Here is a 21130-nt window from a genome sequence, read left to right as displayed (position 1 = left end):
ACATGACAATTAGTAAATGAAGGACACTTTATAGTCTGTTACATGAAGAAGTAATTTTCTTCCCCATACCTATGGATGCCTCATGGAGAGAGTTTTCCAAAACACATACACTCAGAGACCCTTCCTCGTCGGTCTTTTCCCAGTGAAATTCCTAGGTCTTTGATAGGAAATTTTCCCTTTCCTCTAGCTGGGAGCCCTCCTGCTTTCTTGTATACTCACAGGCCAGCATATTCACTGGATGTCCTTTAAGGTGTGTCTTCTCAAGAAAAGGATATGCGAAGGACTGAAGGAGCCGAAGGGGATTGCAACCCCGTAGAAAGTAAAACAATGTCAACTAACCAGACTCCTCAGAGCTCCCAGGGACAAAACGACTAACCAAAGAGTATACATGAGTTGGTCCATGACTCCCACTGCATATGTAGCAGATGCCTTATCTGGAATTAATGGGAGGGGAGGCACTAGGTCCTGTGCAGGCTTGAGCCTCAGTGAAGGGGAAAGCTAGAGGAGTAGATGGGGAAGCACTCTCTTAGAGGCAAAGGGGAGGGGATATGAGGTGAGGAGTCTGCAGAGAGGAGACCAGGAAGGGGAACAACATTTGAAATGTAAATAAATAAAACAATTAATAAAAAATTAAATCAATAAGAACCCTACAAATTCACCAAGATATATCCTTAGTCTATTTTTAACTTTATTCTTTGGGATCATTTGAACACCAAATCCCAACCATTTTCATTTGTAACCTACATATACTTGTAATACTACTGCTACTGCTACTGCTACTGCTGCTGCTGCTGCTGCTGCTGCTGCTACTGCTGCTGCTGCTACTACTACTACTACTTACTACTACTACTATCTTTTTCTGCCTCCTTCCCCTTCTCCCCTTCCTCCCTCCTTTTCTCTGTCTCTGTCTCTCTCTGTATCTCTCTGTCCCTCTCTGTCTCTCTCTGTCTCTGTCTCTGTCTCATTAGAATCTCTCATCCACAAAGTCTCAGTGTGAAAAGGGGGGGATGGATACAGAGAACTATATATTCCACTCCTATAGTTGCTTGATGACCTAACTACACCCTGCCTCTTTCTGATTTGTTTTTTTTTACTGATTCATCTATCATAAAAGTCTCCTCCACAACAGTTTGTACCAACCTTTGTATTCTTTATGGAGTGCCTTCTCCTACAGCTCTGTACCAGTTTATCTCTGGCTTTTTCAACAAGTACTCTATAACTATAACATTCAAAGTTACAAGATACACATTCTTAAAAATGGCTATCCCTTCCATTGTTGCTTACTTCTTTAGTTATAATTAAATTCCTAGTACTTTTTATAAAAATAAATTTATTTAATTTTAAAAAAAGATAAAAAAGAAAAGGATATGGGTTTGTGTGAAAATTTCCATTATCATTATTGAAGCTTAATAGCCTGATGCTTTGGTTTGGCTTTACTTATCTATTTTTACAAGATTTTAAAAAACAAGTTGCTTGGAAGACAAGAATGCTTTGGGAAATGTGAACAGTTGTTTTCTAGCTCAAGAGATTTCAGAGGTACACAGAACTGAGGAGGAAACTTTCTTGTGTTATATTTTTTTTCAAGAATATGGTTTTCTTTTGCCTATTCAAAGAATTTGAGAGAATCTAATTCTAAAGAAAATTAACTAACTTGTTTGAAAGAGAAATTTCACGAGAGAAAAGTGTTGAGTCTAGCTCTGTGAAGGAAGCGCTAATTAAAGCAATCTGAAGCATCCTGTACCACACTGGTACAATAGGAAAAATGCCTACAGAAGATGCTTCAGTCAAAGGGGATCAGGTTACATCTCTAGGTTGCAAGAGAACTTAGTACTGTTGACCAAGTGGTCCTAGATTTGCTGAAATTGCTTGAGATAATAAGTGAAGCCAGGCTGTGTATAGCACAGTTGGATCCTGCAGGAAAGCCAATTAGGCCATTCTATGAAGGTGTAAAGGGAAATTTAAAGGGGATTGTAAAAGTCTGGAGACTCCAGGACCATGCCATGGTTGCCAGGGATGCTTCAGATTTGGAGTAAACTTAATCTAAGAAAGAGGCCACAGATGTTATAGGGGGCAAGCTAAAGGAGTAGGGCTGACTATACCCACTGGCATCCAGCAAATTTCATAACAGTTTTGGTTCTGGATCCGATGCCTTATTATTTAATGTTTTCTGTGCTCGAGTTTCCTCTATTTATTCATTACTATCCCCTGATCCTATTCTACTCCGGAGTGGGAGTATTTTGTCACACTGATTATTGCAATTATATAACTACCTTTTAATTTTATAGAGGCTTTTTGTTTAAAAATTGTGTTTAGTTTCAGATGAGATAGACTTCAGAATTGTAAATTATTAGAATGTCTAAAAATTGCATAGACTCTTGCTGTTGCATATTACTTTTGTACTATAAAATGACCAAGAGACTTTGGTGGGATGAATAAAAGCTTATGATTTCAAGTGATGCTTTTGAGTATGAATTTGTCAAGTGGTAGATTTTGATTGTTAATCTCAGCTATCAACTTGATAATGATTAGATTTTTGAAGTGGGAAGACATACTCACTGTAGACACCACCATTCCCTGTGCTTGAATCCTGGACTATAATGAAGCAACTAATCTAAGCATACATATTCATCTTTCCTTGTTTCCCGACTGAATATGCAATGTGACCTGTTGTCTCAATCTCTTGTCATTTGCTTCTAACCTACTATGATGGATTCTACCTTGATTTATAAGCCACAAAAACTTGTTTCTTCCAAAACTTTCTTTTTCCATAGTATTGTATCACAACAGGAATAGAAACTAAGTACAAGGTTTAGGTTTTATGCTTGGAGTTTGTTAAATAATGCTTGATTTGTTTTATTATTAAAATGTGGTAGTATATTTAAGTATATCAAGAACTGTGGCAGTTTCAAAAGTTCATACTTTGGTTAATTTCCACTCAAACTTTAAAGAAAAACCGAAAGTAATATTTTCAAAACAGCAATTTCGCATTGACCATGGTTGTGATAACTTATTTCATCTATTTTTAATATTCAATAAAAGCAGATTAAATAGCTGAAATTAAAATAATAAATCCAGATGCTCAAGAAACAATAAAATGATATGATTATAAAATGCAAGAGTCCTTGTTCTCATCAACTCTTATCCTTGAAATGAGATAGTCAGGTATATTCCTCTTTCAGCACTGATAACTTTATTGAGCTGCTAATGCTACTCTTGCAAGAGTGTTTCAAGAATGAATGGTGCATTGTACTTTCTTTCTGATTTTTAATTATACTTGAATATACATGATAGGAAGTTTTATTTTTATATTTGGGAAGTATGAATGAAAATGATGCCTTTTAATTCAGACTTAGCTCTGTGACTAAGTCATGAGTGCACATGTGGCATCCTATATTTTCTGTGCCTGTCAACTTGGATTTGTTTCATGTGTTGTATTCTGTGTCATGCACATTAGAGACTTTGATGGAAATTTTTACTTATAAACATGAAGGATTTATGCATGAATATATGGAGATGGCTGGCTATTTGATGTCCTGTAAACCAGCAGTTCTCGACCTGTGCATCTGTGACCCTTTGGCAGGCAAAGATATTTTCACAGTAGGCACCTAAGATCATTGGAAAATAAGATATTTATTTTACTATTCATAACAGTTCTAAAGTTACATTATGAATTAGCAACAAAATAATTTTATGGTTGAGGTTCACCACAACACGATGAACTGTTTTTCCAGGATCACAGAGTTAGTAAGGTTGAGAACCAGTGTGGTAAGCATTCCTGGGTAATGTGTTCTTTGGTTTTCTTTTAGTCAACATGATCAATTCATAGTGAGGCCTAGCATTATTCTGGTTGGCAATAATTGAGAAGTATGTGATAATATGAATAAGAGAGAGTTATACTATAAAGTAGAAACCTATATTTGTTTTGTGCTTATCCAATATAACTAGACTACACTCAGTCTCGTAATATTGGCCTGTAGCATCTCTATATATACTCATTTCGATTTCATCATAGTAGTGAACTTGGGGAAAGGGTAGCTTTTTCCTTCTTCTCTCTTACCAAATAGAAGGTATAAATGAATATGAAGAACTTTTTATTCTTTCTTCAAACTGCCCTTTCTCTAAAAAGAGACTATATTTACCATAGGACTTCAAACAGGAGGATTCATCAGCTCATCATTTGAAATTTGATTATAAATGTTATAGAGTTGCAAAATTATATTTTGATGGGATGTTATTAGGCCCACTGAATCAACTAAACAGGGCTCACATGGAATCACAGACACTAAAGAGGCAAGCACGGGGCCTGCATGGGGCTGCACTAAGTCTTCCTTTCATATGCTATGGCTGTTATCATGGTGTTCTTCTGAGACTCCTAACAATGGGAGCAGGTGTGCCTCTGACTCTGTTGCCTGCTCTTGGTACTCTTTTCCTCCTAATTGGTTGCTTTGTTCAGCTTCAGTATGAGGGTTTTTGCCTTGCCTTATTATATCTTGTTTGGTGATGTTTGGCTATTGTCTTTTGTAGGTTGCTCTTTTCTGAAGAGTAAATAAAGGGGGAGTGGTCCTGTGGTAGAGGGTAGGTTGGGGGCACCAGGGTGGAGTGGAGGAAAGGGAAACTGGAGGGCAGAATGGTATGTGATAAGAATCTATTTTCACTTTTAAAAAGTTAGAGTTCTCTGATTAAATATACAAACGAGACAACGACACAACATGCTACTTTTTTTTTTACATGATACTACAGTTTAGGTAATTCAGTGGATGTTTTAAAATACTCTTCAATGGTAGAAAACTATTTTTCAAGTTATATCTTAGAGGACCAGAATTCTCTAGAGTACACATTGCAAAATAACACTCATGTTGCTGAAATGCGCCATCCTGGCAACTGTCCTAATGTTTACATAGCTAATTATAATTAATCACTACTTTGCAGCACTGGAAAATTATATTTTGTATGTACATACAGAGCCAAATTATTTTAGGGATAGAAAGCGTTAACATTCTCTTTCTAAAACAGGCCATTATTCTTATTCCCTTTCCCTGACCCAAGGTCAAGTTAAACACTGACTTGCTGTTTATACACTAGGGTCATTTATCTGCTTCTCTCTATCTGTTCTACTCTATCTGTTACAATTCAGACTCTCAGCAGTTTCTACATGGCTATTCCAGTCACAATTGTTCTTACTTCTGCTATTGATTTTTCTGACATGCAAGTCTTATCATGGTTCTCCTATTTTTTTAGGAACAGTATAATGTTAAAAAAAGTCTATATGTTATGTTAGATAACTAAGTAAACTTCAATTAGCAATGCCAGATTGCTGTGAAATGATATCCAAAGCACACAATTTTCGTTAGGAGAAATTATGCTAAGAATATCACCTAAATCTAGTTCAAAATCCAAATAGATCTTCTACTAATCAACCATACACAATGTTGGTTTTATTCCCTCTGGTTGGAGCTCCATTTTGGCTGTTTATTTGGCTATTGAACATCACTACAGCTTTGTACAAAGGGTTAAACTCTATGAAAAATGAGTAGCTTTAACATTCGAGTCTAATCAATAGAATAATGTTTAAATATGAGTGATGTGTAGATTCTGGGTTCCATGGAGGGAACAGCAAATCCATGCCAATTGAAAGTAATTAACACAACTAATATTGTATCCACATGGGACAACCTTCAGTGAGTGTGCATAAAGTCACACATAGTTTAAATTCTTGTTTTAATTACATTTTTAAAAATTTTTTTAATACAATGTACTCTAATTATGGTTTTCCCCTTCCTAGCTCTTCCCAGATACTCCCAACCTTCCATCTACTTATCCAACTCCATTCCCTGTCTCTCTGTCTCTGTCTCTCTGTCTCTGTCTCTGTCTCTGTCTCTCTCTGTCTCTCTCTCTCACACACACACACACACACACTAATAATGAAACAAGTATATATTCTCAGTTTTCTGAGGAACTGTTATATTCATTTTCAAACTGGCTGTACAAGGTTTCACTCCCATGAGCTTGGAGAAGAATTCTCCTTGTTCTACATCATCCCCAGCATGAGCTGTCACTTGTACTTTTGATCTAAGCCTTTCTGACAAGTACTAAGATTGAATCTCAAAGTCCTTCTGATTTGCATCTCCTTGATGACTAGGAATGTTGAACATTTCCTTAACTATTTCCCAGTCATTTGAGAGACTTCTTTGAGAATTCTCACTCACAGTGGCTTTATTCTTAAGCCAGAAACTAGAAACAACCTAGATGTCCCTCAACCAAGAATGGATATAGAAAATGTGGCATATTTACAGAATGGCATATTAATTAGCTGTTAAAAAGATAACACCATGAAATTTGTAAGTAAATGGATGGAACTAGAAAATATTATCCTGGGTGAGGTAACCCAGACCCAGAAAAAGATGCATGGTATATACTCACTATAGGTAGGTTTTAGCTGTTAAGTAAAGGATAATCATGCTACAACCCACATACCCAGTAAGGCTAAGAAAAAAGAGTTGGGGGAAGGCACATGAAACTCCCTGAAAAGGAGAAATTGAATAGATTCTGTGGGTAGACTGGAGGTAGGTAGTGATCAGTATGGGGCTGGGGAGACAGAGATTACTGGGAGAGAGGCCTGGAATTGGGGGTCATTTCTGGGGATATTTGGAAACCTAATGGAATGAAAACTCTATGGAATATACAAGGGTGACCTAGTAACCTCTCTTAGCAATGGGGGTCTTGGATCCTGAGCTGGCTATTTTCTGTGACCAGGCAAGGCGTACAGTGGTGGGGTTGGGACATTAACCTAGTCTCAAAACCTTTGATCAGAAATTTGTTCTGCTTTCAAAATGTGCTAGGTCAATGTTAAGCACAGAATTTGTGGAAGTGGCTAACCAACTTAATGTGAATGCCACCAGCGAAAACCCATTCTTGACACTGCCTGGATGGACAGGAAGAAGGAGAGTGGATAGCCCAGGCAGCTAGGATAGAACTAAACACACTGGCAAAAAAGTCAATAAAATAATATTCTACTCACAGACCAGAGTCTAGGATAATTGTCTTCAGAGAGGATTTATCCAGCAACTGATGGGATGATAGGAAAAGACGTAAAGACCCAGAGCCAATCATTAGGTAGAGCTTGGGGAATCCAGCCAAAGAAGGGGAGCAGTTGTAGGATCCAGAGTAGTTGAGGACCACAAAAACACAGCCCACAGAATCAAACAAGCAGGCTTATAGGGGCTCATAGAGACTGAAGCAGTAATCAGGGAGACTACATGGGACTCAGCTAGGTCCCCTGCATGTATGATATGATTGTGCAGCTTGGTGTTTCTATGGGAGTGGAGTGGGGGGGGGTGGTTATCTTTCACACTTTTATTGGCTCTTGGATTCTTTTCCTCCTATTGAGTTGCCTCATACAGCCTTGATATAAGAGTTTGTACCTACTCTTATTGTTATGCCCTGGTCAGTTGATATCCTCGGGAGGCCAACTCTTTTCCGAAGGGAAATGGAGGAGAAGTGGAGATCTGGGGAGAGGAAAGGGGGCAGGAGTGGCTAGGAGAGGGGAGGGAATGGAAAATTCAGGTAAGATGTAAGATATTAGAGGAGAACAAATAAATAAATAAATAATAAAATGTTTAAAGAAAGAAAATTCTCAGACATAGAAAAACAAACAAAAACAAAAAAATCCAAACCTAATTAAACAAGAACAATCCCAGAAAATAATCTTTTTCTCTTTCTTTCTTTCTTTCTTTCTTTCTTTCTTTCTTTCTTTCTTTCTTTCTTTCTTTCTTTCTTTCTTTCTTTCTTTCTTTCTTTCTTTCTTTCTTCTTTCTTTCTTTCTTTCTTTCTTTCTTTCTTTCTTTCTTTCTTCCTCTCTCTCTCTCTCTCTCTCTCTCTCTCTCTCTCTCTCTCTCTCTCCCTCCCTCCTTTACAAACACAAGTCCTACACCCACACACACATACACACACACAAAGCAGATGTATACATACACACAAACCACAACATTAGAAAACAACTACAACTACATTAAATAAAATGCACTTTAGATCAAACTGCCATGTACTGATATAATAGTTTTGTCATATATGCAATGCTAAAGCTGACAAAGAAGACTAGAATACATCTGTAGATTTTTTTTGTCATAAAGTAAGCTTTCTACTTATGGTTTGAGCCAAGACATGAGTATGTGACATAGAAGAAGAACAAGTGTCCCTTTGCCAGAAAGTGGAATAGAATAGCAAACCAGTAACATGGAGTATTCAGGTATATTAGAGGCTTCATAAGACATGCAACATAGCCTCAAGCTACTTGAAATTTCTGTCTGTTTACTTTTGTAATGTATAATTTATTATCAAATACACTGTATAATGAAAATTATGATATATAAATTATTCTCAGAAACCAAGTTAGGTAGTTTGAAAAGGAATGTCTTCTTACAGGTCACAGAAGAGCAATGCACTATATTAAATCAATAATTTACTAGCTGTGACCTGTGGTCCTTCAGTTTGAAAGAACTGCTGTACCTTACAAAACTGCTGGTCCACTTCTCATAAATTACTTATGCCCTGATATAGCCTGATTGAATGTCACAATGCATAAATTCTCTTCTGGAACACATTTGAAAGAGCCCCATGGTGCATTGTTTTAAAACAGAAAACCTTTCCAGATCCTTAAACTCTCGGCTGTGAATTTTAACACAGACAGCTATCATTTCCAGTATTGACCTTAAAATTAAAGTTGGTGCTTCTCTTTCTCATGTTTGTTCAGAACTTTGATCTGTGTGGAAAAATCTGTGTGTCCAGCTGCCCCTTTCACGGCTCTGTTCCTGTCTCCTTCACACACGTAGGTATTTCATTTTGCTTACTTGCCTCAGGGAAAAAGCCTCCAATGGTGATTTTTTTTCCCTTTAAATTTATGATGGTGATAAACATTACTTTAAATGATAATCATATTTATATTGCATTTCATTTAACATTTATTGGCTGCTATCTTTTGGTATATATTTATCTATTTATTAATAAACCAGTAAATAATATTGCTATGAGATTTCCTTTGCTGTCTTTGTTTACATTAGAACAGAAACTAACATCATCCTCTGTAATAATTTGGTTTTATAAGTTCATATTATTTTGAAGCTATTTTCAAATATTTATTTTACTTTTGATTATGATTATATGTGTTGGGGTGATGGGAGATGCTTGGGTAAATGCAGGTGCCTGCAGAGTCCTGAAGACAGTGATTCCCTGGAGCTGAAGTTATAAAAAGTTCTGAGCAGTTGTGTGTTCCAGAAATCAAGCATAGGTTGTATGCAAAAAAAAAAAAAAGAAAGAAAAAATCAGTAGGATAGCTCTACTACTGAGCCACCACTCTGGTCCTTCATGTCATATGCAATAGTAAAAGTTTTCTTTACAACATGGTAATTACTAGCCATGTAAGGTACTTTAATTACTCAATATGTAAACTCAGTAGGTTGTAAGTTCTACCTCTGTCACCTCTTGAATTGTTTGGGCTCACTCATTTGATATTGTTGACCAGGAAGGTCAACCCAAAATGACTCTGTGAGCTATGGCTTCCATCAGTGTATACTTCTGGAGAAAGTGTCATTCAATCGCAAATGCTAGGAGTTAGTGGGCATCCTTGGATAGATTTGTGCTCTTGACATAGACATTTAGTAGCAGTCGTGGGGATGCAGATGGTTAATGTGTGAATGGAATATCATTGTGTTTGACTCTTCATTTTAGACACTGAGATATATACACATGCTATAGAGTCGTCTGTTTAAAGTGCGAAGTTGAATGAACTGTATCTTGTGGACAAGTTGGGTAACTAACGTGACTATCTAGTTCCTAGACATCCTCCTCTTGCTATAAAAATTTCAGCACGAAAAAGTAGCCACCTTCCATTTCCTGCAATCACACCTCTGTGACAGTCACAAACCTGTGATTCTATGATAAAGCATACATGACAATGACAACCTCTTAAAATGATTGCTAGTGAATTATTTATACTTTGTGAAGCAAAATCCTGCATGCAGTTTGGTTGGAATTGGATTTTTTGAACAATTTAAGTGATGCTAATATGTTACTTTTAAAATTACTTAAAACATAAATATGTTACTATAAAATGATTTTATAGAGAAAACTTCTATGTAATATTTTGTACTAAAGCTTCAAGTCAGTGTTGCTGTCTTTGAAAGTATATGTCTTAAATTAAATGGTATATAAAGCCCCTATTGTTGTGCAGCACTCCATTGCATAATTTTAGGAGAAAGATTGTCATCCATAATCATATATGTCATTGTTTATATGGCCTATTAATATCTATGTCTATTTTTAGATTGTTGGAGGTATTAAGTTAATGTTTCTGTGCTTTTAATATTATCTGTACTTTTAGAACTACGTATGGTGCTTTGATACACAGTGTACTTTTGCTAAAAATGTTATGTTAAGAAAGCAAATAAGGGCTGGAGGGATGGGTTAGTGAATAAGATCACTGACTGTCCTTCCAGAGTTCAATTTCCAGAAACCACATGGTGGCTCACAACCATCTGTAATGGGATCCGATGACCTCTTCTGGTGTGTCTGAAGACAGATACAGTGTACTCATATAAATAAAATAAATAAGTAATTATTTTTAGAAAGAAAGCAGATGAATATACATTCTTAATATTTTCCCATTGAATAAATACATGGGATTTAAAATTATCAAGCCTCTTATGATAACATAGGGTTTAATAATACTTCATTCAAACTTCATTCTTTTGGAAATAAAAATAAAATATTTAGTCATAAACTTGAGCTTCACTTTTTACCAACCATGCTTGGAAGAGAGAGAACTATGAACTGAAATGGCAAAAGGAACCGTATGTTCAATCACACCCAAACACAGGTCTAAAGAATGAGGAACTGCCTCCTTTCCTTATGCAAATTTCTGGAAGATGTAATGAGTTTTCCTAGGCCTTTAAAAAGAACCATTAGACCTCAACAATTCCAAGAAGTAACAAGTCATAGACAAGAATGCAGCAGAGAACTTCCTTAACTGCTTTACATCTTCCTGGAGAGAGAGAGAGAGAGAGAGAGAGAGAGAGAGAGAGAGAGAGGTCTTTGTGGTACCTTCTACAGCAAAAACTACAAAACTACACTAATGCTTCCCCAAGGAAAATGGGATCGTTTCAACTCAATTTCCTTTCAATGTATTGATATCTGGCTGGTTGTTGAGGGTCATGTGGATGAGGTTATCTTCTGTGTTACACTCCTTTAGAAGTCCAGTGAAGGTACAAGAAGCAATATTAGAAGGCACATGGGGAAAATGTGGCTACCACACACAAGTACATATGATACAACCTATCTTTTCTTTGTTTCATGAATTCAATAGGAAAAATGGAGTTTACATGTTGTTTATATCCTACTCAAGTTATTTTCTATCTGAGATTTAGCATTTTTCAACTTATTAATATAGAAATCAAATCACAGTAATATTAGCTACTGTAACTTGCTTTATCATCCGCAGAAATTAGACATCATTATTCTTATAATAATAGTGGCACATATCTCAATATATTGTTTGTGATCCTTAATACTGCAAACTACAGTCATTATTAGACCTAGTGTTGGAAGTCATAAAAAAAGTGTATATCAGGAGCAGATGCATGCCAATTTTTGCTCAAGTATTTATGTTTATAATCATAGATTTGTGCTGTGCTCAACTTTCTTCAGAGAAGCTTTATATTGCAGAGGGTTAATACAGACTCATAGCTGCTCAAGATGCAAGAATTAGTGACTGCTATAGCTCAGTTATTGGTGGAAATCTGAATCATGCACTGTTTTGAAGCCTCAGAGAACACAGTGAAAGAGAGACCAAGTAGAGTGCACAACTAGAAGATGAGGAGGGGTATACAACACTTTGACCTCTGGACACACACACACTGATGATGCCAAGTAGCCATGGTTTCTGTTGCTTATGCTCTTGCCCTTGCCTCTCAACATCTGGTCATCTGTGGTGTTAGCTGGTCTTGCTGTCTCTAACTGTGGCTTGCCCCTCTTGTAAGCCTATGTGTCAGCATTCCTGGGAGACCAGATTTGAGAACTCTTATAAGGGCCAACATTTAACTGAGGCTGGCTTATAGGTTCTAGCTTATAGGTTCTTATTAGTCCATTATCATCAAGGCAGGAAGCATGGCAGTGTCCATGCAGGCATGGTGCTGGTAGAAGTGAGAGTTCTACATCTTCATTCAAAGGAAGCCAAGAGCAGACTTCAGGTGGCTAGGAGTAGGGTCTCAAAGTTCATCCCCACAGTGAAATACTTCCTCCAACAAGGCCATACCCACTCCAACAAGGCCACATCTCCTAATAGTACCACTCTCTGGGCCAATAATATTCCAAACATCATATTCCATTCCTTTGCTCCTATAAGCTTACTAAAATAAGTAAATCTATGTGAGCTATACCTAAACACAGTATATGCTAAAACATTTAATCCAAGTTCAAAACTCCCCATAGTCTTTAAGAGTCTCAACAATGTTAAAAGTCCAACGTTCAAGGTTTCTTATGATGTTCATCCCATCACTTAACTATAATTCCCTATAAAATCAAAATCAAAATGCAGATCACATACCTCCAACATAACAAGCTATACATTACCATTCCAAAATGTCATAGTGAGGAATAGTGGACCAAAGCAAAACCAAAAGCCAGGTAGGCAAAGTCCATAGTCACCATCTCCAAGTCTGATGTCAAAGCTCTTTTCAGATATTGAACTACTTTCTGCTTTGATGACTGCAGCACACTTCTTTCATTTGGGCTAGTTCCACTATTCTGTTAGCAGCTTCCCTTGGAAGATATGCCACAGTTCTGGCATCTCTAAAAATCTTTGTGTCTCCATGGCAACTTCTTTTCCACAGCTTCTTGTTCACATGATCTTCTGGACTCCTTCAAAAGGGCTTAGGTCACTTCTCCAGCTCTGCCCTTTAGCACTCAAGGTTGACTCCACCCCCCTGTAGTTGTTCTTGGTGGTCATCCCATGGCACTGACATCTCCAATACAATAGGATCCTTTGTTGCAACTAGGCTTCACCAATAGCCTCTTATAGGCACACTTATTTGTATGACCCTTTCAGTACTGGGCTGTGAACTGCAAATAAGACTCCATCTTCACCAAGGACCTTCCATGGGCTCTCATGCTATCAAGCCTCAGCTGTTCTTCATGACCCCTTCATCCCTTCAAAACCAGTACCATCTGTGTGACTCTAAGACATTCCCAAGTACAGCTGTAGCACTAGGTACAACCTTGGCTATCTCTGGAACACAGCTTCTTTGTGCTCTCAGAAAACTCTTCCCAGAATATTTCACCTCAGTGACGCTGGTCTCTTCTTAATCACAGATAATTTCTTAGCTCCACCTAACCAGCATCAATATTTCCAGTAGTCCCTTCTATTCTTGCTTCTAAAGCCAGAGCCACGTGGCTAAAGCTATCTAGTTCTGCTGCTTGCTGGAGTTGGAACATGACCCCCTTGTTCATTATCACCAGCTTCCTGTGATTAAAGGCATATACAGGGCCTAAGCTTTTCATGACCACTATACCTCAAGATCTGACTCAAAAGCCTAAGTCTTCCAGATTCAAAATCTGGATTAAAAGTATGTCCCCCATTTCTAGATTATAATTCATTCCTGATTAAAAGTTCAAACTATTTTTTGTTCAACATCAAACATAAACAATAAGCTTAGCTGGGTTGGTCCTTGCCAAAATTAGATCACCAGTCACTTAATCTGTTTATCTCCTTGAACACAGGATTCACCTCTACTTCATTTTCTGGTTCCCCTTTAATTCTTTTTTTTTTTAATTTATTTTTTAATTAGGTATTTTCTTCATATACATTTCAAATGCGATTCCAAAAGTCCCCCAGACCCTCCCCCCGACTCCCCCACCCACCCACTCCCACTTCTTGGCCCTGGCATTCCACCATACTGAGGCACATAAAGTTTGCAAGACCAATGGGCCTCTCTTCTCAATGATGGCCAGCTAGGCCATCTTCTGATACATATGCAGCTAGAGACACGAGCTCCGGGGGTAATGGTTTGTTCATATTGTTGTTCCACCTATAGGGTTGCAGACCCCTTTAGCTCCTTGGGTACTTTCTCTAGCTCCTCCATTGGGGGCCCTGTGCCCTTAAATCTTTGAACCATATATTTTGTATTTTTTTAAGCTGCAACTCTTGATTAGAATCTTCCTTGAAGAATGAACCATCATGATAAAATATAAACTTGATTGATTTGACACTTCTTTTGTCAATGCCATGACTCAAAAATCTCTTTATCTCAGCGTCAGGCAAGATCTGTAGATGAGGGCAAAAAGCCACATTCTTCACCAAAACCTCAGAAGAATGATCTTCAGAGTTCTAATCACACTCATCACTGATACTTCCATATTCCTATAGGATGGTCCATTAAGTCCCACTTAAAGCAATCCCTGGCTTTCCAAATCCAAATCCCAATATCCACATTCCTCCAAACAAAAACATGGCTGGGCCTATCAGAGGAATGCCCCTGTTCCTGGTACAACCTTCTGTCTTAGGATTTCCATTGCTATGAAGAGGCACCATGACTAAGAAATTTTATAAATGACCACAGGTTCTGAGGTTCATTCCATTATCATCAAGGCAGGAAGCATGGCAATGTCCAGGTAGGCCTGGTGCTGGGGAGAATGAGAGTTTAAATCTTTTCCCAAAGGAGGCTGGGGGAGAGTCTCCAAGCCTACCCTACATTGATATACTTCCTCCAGCAAGGTCATACCTCTGAAGAGTGCCACTCCCTAGGCAAGCATATTTAAACCACCAGAATGGGTATTTCTAAATCACTTTGTTTCACAGGAATTCACTTACCAATGTAACACTGATGTTCAAACTATGACTGAGCTATCTCACTAGATGTTTTTATTTAGTTAATTGTTTATAAGTCCGAATTTTGCTATTTATCCCAGATTCACTGAGAACTGACATATCTCAGTCTCCTAAATTTTGAGATTGCAACCTGGTAGTAGAATTTGGTTCATTCTTTCTTGCACAGACAAGTTTGAAGCTAAGTATGAAATATCCTAATTTAAACAGTAAGAAAAAATAAACTTAAAGAGATCAAATATCTTGGATAAATCCATAATCATGCATAAATAATTATGTCAAATGAATATATTATGCAAGAACAATTAGATGTATGCTAGACATTAACAATACACTCATTTCATCATCATATTAGGACTTTTTTCTTTTCCTATTTTCTTTCTTAATCTAAAATCTAAGATAATATATTTACTTTTACAGAATGGCCCAATGCACACACAACCAAATAGATTCATGGCTATACATACATCCATTTATGCACACGAGCATAAATATATCTATTGTATTTTTATATCTGTACATACATCTAAAAGTTCCCCAAACAAATGTTCTTTTGCTTTGTTTCGTTAGCTTGAATATTTTTCTCTTATATCAATTATATTGAATCAATTATATTTGATTCAATTCTATATCTATTATAAAATTCATGGTTATGACTAAATGGGTTGATTTTATGACTCACTGGTGTTACTCATACTTGGAAATCCTTTTCCAGGTGACATCATATTGTAAAAGCCTGTGTGCACCTTGGCACAATGCATTAAGGTCATTCAACTGACTTACATCTCTGTATTAGTCTTCTACAGTGAATTCTTTGCTTGTTACTGAAAGTCTTTTTTATACAGAGCTGTATGTATGTTATAGTTTTAAAACACTGTATTATTATTTTTTAGACAACTCCTTATTTAGAGAAGTACATATTGTTCTGTTCCTTGTTTGAAATAAATTTTTACATCAATAGCATGTTAATGAATTCATCTAATTGTGTGAAATTATCACATAATCCAGATGGTGCAAAAAAAGCAAAACATTTTGAAATACCTATGCTTTGAGACAACTCCCTTGCTACACAACTATACTTCCATAGAGACAGATAAAAATATGTGCACTCCTCTAAAGAATTTTGTTATGAAATTCTTTTTCAACACTTCATACACTCTTTTTATGGCCTATAACACCCTGGTAGTTGCATTTTAGATGAATGACTTTTTTTAAAAAAAATAAGAGTTTATGTAACAATAAAAGTATCAAAAGTTGTATTTCTTACCATGACAACTTGGTAGGACTCTATTCCATCCAGGTCTTCCATCATCTCCCATGATACAAGTGAGTGTTGAATAACCTTGGAGAACATAGCCAGCATCACAGTAATAGGTGACTGTTGACCCCAATTTATAATCCATTCCAAGTCTGGTACCATTCATTATATTGCCTGGATCAAAGCAGGACTCCCGGAGTTTTGCTGTAAAATAGTGTCAGTATATTAATTACTTTGAGATACATTTCTTTTCTGTGATTATTTTATAGGATGCTCATCCTCTGAAGAACAGCAGCTATGGCAACTCTGTTTAAAGAGAACACAGAGCTGTTTGTGTGAAAAGAAAGTCATGTGCTACAACATGCAGTTTGCATACGTTTAAATCTGATTCAAGTTCAGTGACTTTATCTCTTTCTATGTCCAGGAACAAACACATGTACACACATCCACACATTCACACAAGTTCCTTCTCATGTATCAGCTTCAGGGTTCACACTGGAATAGCCTCACAAAACAAGGTATGCTGGGTCCATGGGTCCAACATCTGTGAAGTCAACTTATCAGCAATTTCATTAAAAGCAATAGTTCAATTTTCTACATACTGAACTTTCTGTTGGCAAAACAAACAAACAAACAAACAAAAAAACAAACAACAACAATACAATTTTAAAAAGTATAGTAAGCTAAACTTTCTACACAAATAAAACAAAGTATGGCCAGACACCGTTCCAGTATGTTACACTTCCCAGGTCCTAAGTGTCTACCTTTTGAGCATGGTTCACTTTAGGTGCCATGGTACAGTATGTACTTAGTATTAAAATACTTATGTCTGTACTGATCATTATGATATTTCTATTATTCATCTCTGAAAAGTACAAAATAACAGTTACATAAAATTTTATTATGCTAAGTATGATAAATAATATAAAATGATACAGTGTGTCTCTGTGTGTGCATGTGCATGCATGCATGTGTGTGTGTGTGTGTGTGTGTGTGTGTGTGAATGTATGCATGAATACGAACAAAACCCTATTTTTACAAGGGACACTAGTATTATTAAAGGATAATCGTATATCCAGAAAGTTTTGAAAACTGTCACTGAGAGACGTACTGGAACAAGTAGGTAAATTTAGTATACAGTATTCTAAAAATACTGGTTTTAGAAAAGATCCAGTAGGGTGATTTCTGAACAAGTTCAGTAAAATTGGACCTTCATGTATGCAGAGGTTAATTTTCTTATTTGTAAGAGTAATTTTCTCATTCTGCCTATTCACTGTGAATAAGGCAGAAAAACACAATGCAATCTTAAAAGGAACAGTAACCTAACATTTCTCTCAAGTTTAAGTTAGTTCATGGAGAAAGGGAAGGCTTGAATTAATATTTCAAAATATTAATCTATTTTGTGTTACTTTCTCTAACATTCTTTTTCTACAAAGTACACATAACCTTGTCGAAATGTTTTACTTTGAATAACAAGGCATTCAATCTATAATGCAAATACGTTGGCTTTTCTCAGGAAGCATATTGACATATTTACTTTATTGCTTTTGCTATTTTTTTATTGCTAGGTTCAATGTGAATGAAATCTTTAATCAAATGCTTTTTATGCATTTCAAAAAAAGTGGTGAACAGTTTTAAAAATAATACTGCCCTTGTTTACTACTATATGTGCCATAGCATTTACATCTGGAAAAACAGGAAATACCTGATGCAAATTATGAACCAAAACACTTAAGAATTATATTTAGGAATACTATAGTATGTTTGCTTTATTGTGATAAGCATGTCAAAGAAATGAGTTTTTCCTTCTATAATCTAAGTAAAATATATTAGGTGATAAATCTTTTTTCTAAGCATCTTCTCTTATTTTTTAATTTACCCTTTATAGAATGTACACTTAGAAGTAAGCATGAATTTGAATTTAGCTAAGATAAGGCATATAGCCTTCATCTCCTGTAGAATTGCAAGGCTATATGGAAAATGGTTTCATAAGAATCTTTAAGAGGACGGTGAGGAAGAGATGCTAAGTTTTCAGAGTAAATATGCTACAGTCAATTAGCACAATTGCCCTGAACATTTCCATGACATATTATTCCTCTATCTTTCATCCCACAGCTTTTGGGCAATGTTCCCTAAATTAGAACCCACAGTAGAACCTAGATATAGGTATAAAGTAATGACACCTCTTCCTTATTTAGTTCTCTCATCTTTCCCATCCTTCCTCTTTTCCTTCTTTCCAGATGTATGCCTAAGCTGTTCACCTTTTATGTGTGTATGTATGTGTGTATGTATGTGTGTGTGTATGCATAAGCTGTTCACTATATATGCAAATATATGTATATATACTAAATTCCCCTGAACAACAGAGAGGAGCAACACGTTTCTAAGGTTGCTTACATCCCAAGAATGTTACTATAATGTTTTCCTAATTATCATACATGAAAGCAAACAAACAAACAACTAAAGAAAAATTTTTTTGCAATGCTCAAAATTGATCAAGTGACAAAGAAATCATTTCATAGTTCCCTTGTGTATGACTACTCTAGGGAATAAACATAGGGGTGTGAATAAAATGGACAGCATTTTGCCTCTTAAGATTCCTTTCATTTAGTATATGTGGAAGCCTTTAGTAGACTATAGGAAGAAGAGACTTATAACTTTCAAATAATACCCTAAGGTAACACTATTCAGTAGATAACAGATAAGTCTATTGGGATAAAATGGAATCCCTTTTTTATCAGTCATAAGACTTTAGGCAATTCACTTAAATTTGTTTTTCCAAAAATGTTATTCACAGAAGGAAATGATTTTAATGCATATTTACTCAAAATGATCCTGAATATAGAAGGTCGTGTTTTTAAAAAATATGTCTTTATGAGCATTGCTCCCAATCAAGAGTAACCATCACACCTACAGGTTTGACTTAGGTCATTAAAATGATCATCTAGAATACAAGACTGATGTTGTGGACTGCTGATATTTAACATGTTACCAAAATTCCAAAGCAATTAAACAAGCAAAGAAATAGAAATGAAATAGAAACAGAATAGAAAAAACAGAAGTACCTATGTTTATGTGGACCGACCAAACTACTACAAAAATATTATATCAATAAAAGGTTTAAGTAAATTGAAATATATGAAAAAAATTATTAACTGTCAGCATGTCTTCATTCTTAAGAACAATCAGAAAAATCTAATGATAAAGACATTGCTTATTACCTGTTAGGTCTATGACATTTTAATTAAAGTGTGAAAGAACTTATAGAGAAGATTATAAACCATTACTGAAAGATGTTAATGAAAACATGAGTAAATTGAGAGACTGGTTGTATTAATAGATGAGAAGATTAAATGTCATACATCAATTTATTCCCAAATGATTTATTAGTTCAATATGGTAGCAATCAAATGTGATGTGTAGAAGAAGTTTAATTCTAAAAATAAATTGAAGGTTGAAAATGTTGTGACAGGCATCAAGGACAAAATTTTAAAAAACAACAAAACCCCCCAAAATCTAAACTAAACCTGTTCTGGTTAAGTGTTCTTTATAAGCTCATTGCCTTGGGCTTAGTTTCCAGTTGAAGGAGCTGTGTTGACATTTCAGGAGGTGGGGAAAAGCAGGTAAACCAGGGCAAGGGAGATGCATGCCCTGAAGGACTGTGACTGCATCTTACACTAAGTTCCCTTGTTTCTCTTTGCTTCCAAGCTACCATGAGGTGAGAAACTCAATGTGGCTACTAACCACTGTTCTGTAGCCAGAGGAATATGACCGGAAAACATTGAAGCCATGATGTAAAATAAACATTTTCTTGTTCAAATAAAATCCGTTGATATTTCCATACACCAATAAAAAAAAATAATCTGACTTAAATAAAGTACACTTTATCACGGTTGTTCTACTGCTTTGAAACTCTTTCTGTCTAAAGACAGAAAGAGAAGCCCGTGGGACAGACTAGAAAGCTAAAAGATGACACGGGGACATGATAGTTGACAGAAATGGCATTATCTTTTAGAAAGTGGTGCTAAAGCACTTGATTAGTCACACAGTAAACATAAAATTAGAGTACTGTTCTACAGAAAATAAACTCACATAAATTAATGCCTGTAAATTGGAAAGTACAGTTCTAACTAAACACTAGAACAATTACATGAAGACATGTGTATGAAACTTTGAAGTGAAAAGAGTACTTTTTTCTTTTTTAAAGTATTTTTCAATTGATTATTTATTTATTTACATTTCAAATGTTATCCTCCTTCCCCATTTCTCCTCCAGAAATCTTCTATCCCCTTCCTCCCCACTGCCTCTATGAGGGTGCTCCTCTATCCACCTACCCGCTCCGTCTCAGCGCCCTAGCATTCCACTATGCTCAGTCATTGAGCCTCCACAGAGCCAACAGGCAGAGCCTCTTAAAGTATAGCTATACCAGACTCCTGTCAGCAAGCAGTTCTTGACATCACAATAGTGTCTGGGTTTGGTGTCTACATGTGGGATGGATTCCTGGGTGGGGCAGTCTCTGGATGGTATTTCTTCCAATCTCTGCTCCACTCTTTGTCCCTGCATTTCCTTTTTGACAGAAACAATTCTGGGTAAATATTTCTGAAGTGGGTGAGTAGCCCTATTCCTCAACTGGGGACCGTGCCTATCCACTGGATATGGTCTGTACAAGTTCTATCTCCTCTTTCTCGGACATTTCAGCTAATGTCCTACCTGTTGGGTCCTGGGAACCATCTGGGATATTCTAGTGGCTATTTTCATTTCCCATTCCCTACTGCTACAGAACTCCTTTCAAATTCCTGACCCTCTGCACTTCTCCCCCATCTCATTCCTTATCTGAACCAGAGCCCCATTTTTCTCTTCCCCTCCTCTCTCCCTCTCAGGTCCTTCTCTCCCTCTACTTTCTGAGACTATTTTCTTTCCCCTTCTGCATAGGACTATAGCATCCACACTTTGGTGTGGTCTTGGTGAATGGTACCCTTAAACAAGACATAAAAGGTATA

General features: G+C 36.4%; 1 protein-coding gene across 3 annotated transcripts in view; it reads right to left on the bottom strand.

Annotated features, from left to right (window-relative positions):
* Positions 1-21130, bottom strand: part of Csmd3 (CUB and Sushi multiple domains 3) — a 1262970-nt gene that overhangs the window by 263920 nt on the left and 977920 nt on the right. For all 3 annotated transcript variants that reach the window (XM_029469819.2, XM_021183659.3, XM_029469820.2), the window contains one exon: positions 16140-16334. In XM_029469819.2, the coding sequence (XP_029325679.1) occupies positions 16140-16334 (195 nt within the window). The remainder of the gene's footprint in view (positions 1-16139; positions 16335-21130) is intronic.

This window comes from Mus caroli, unplaced genomic scaffold (assembly GCF_978045245.1).
Source record: "Mus caroli unplaced genomic scaffold, Mus_caroli_1 scaffold_16, whole genome shotgun sequence".
Classification (NCBI taxonomy): Eukaryota; Metazoa; Chordata; class Mammalia; order Rodentia; family Muridae; genus Mus; species Mus caroli.
Note: the sequence above shows the minus strand (reverse complement) of the source record. Positions and strands in the feature narration are given on the sequence as shown.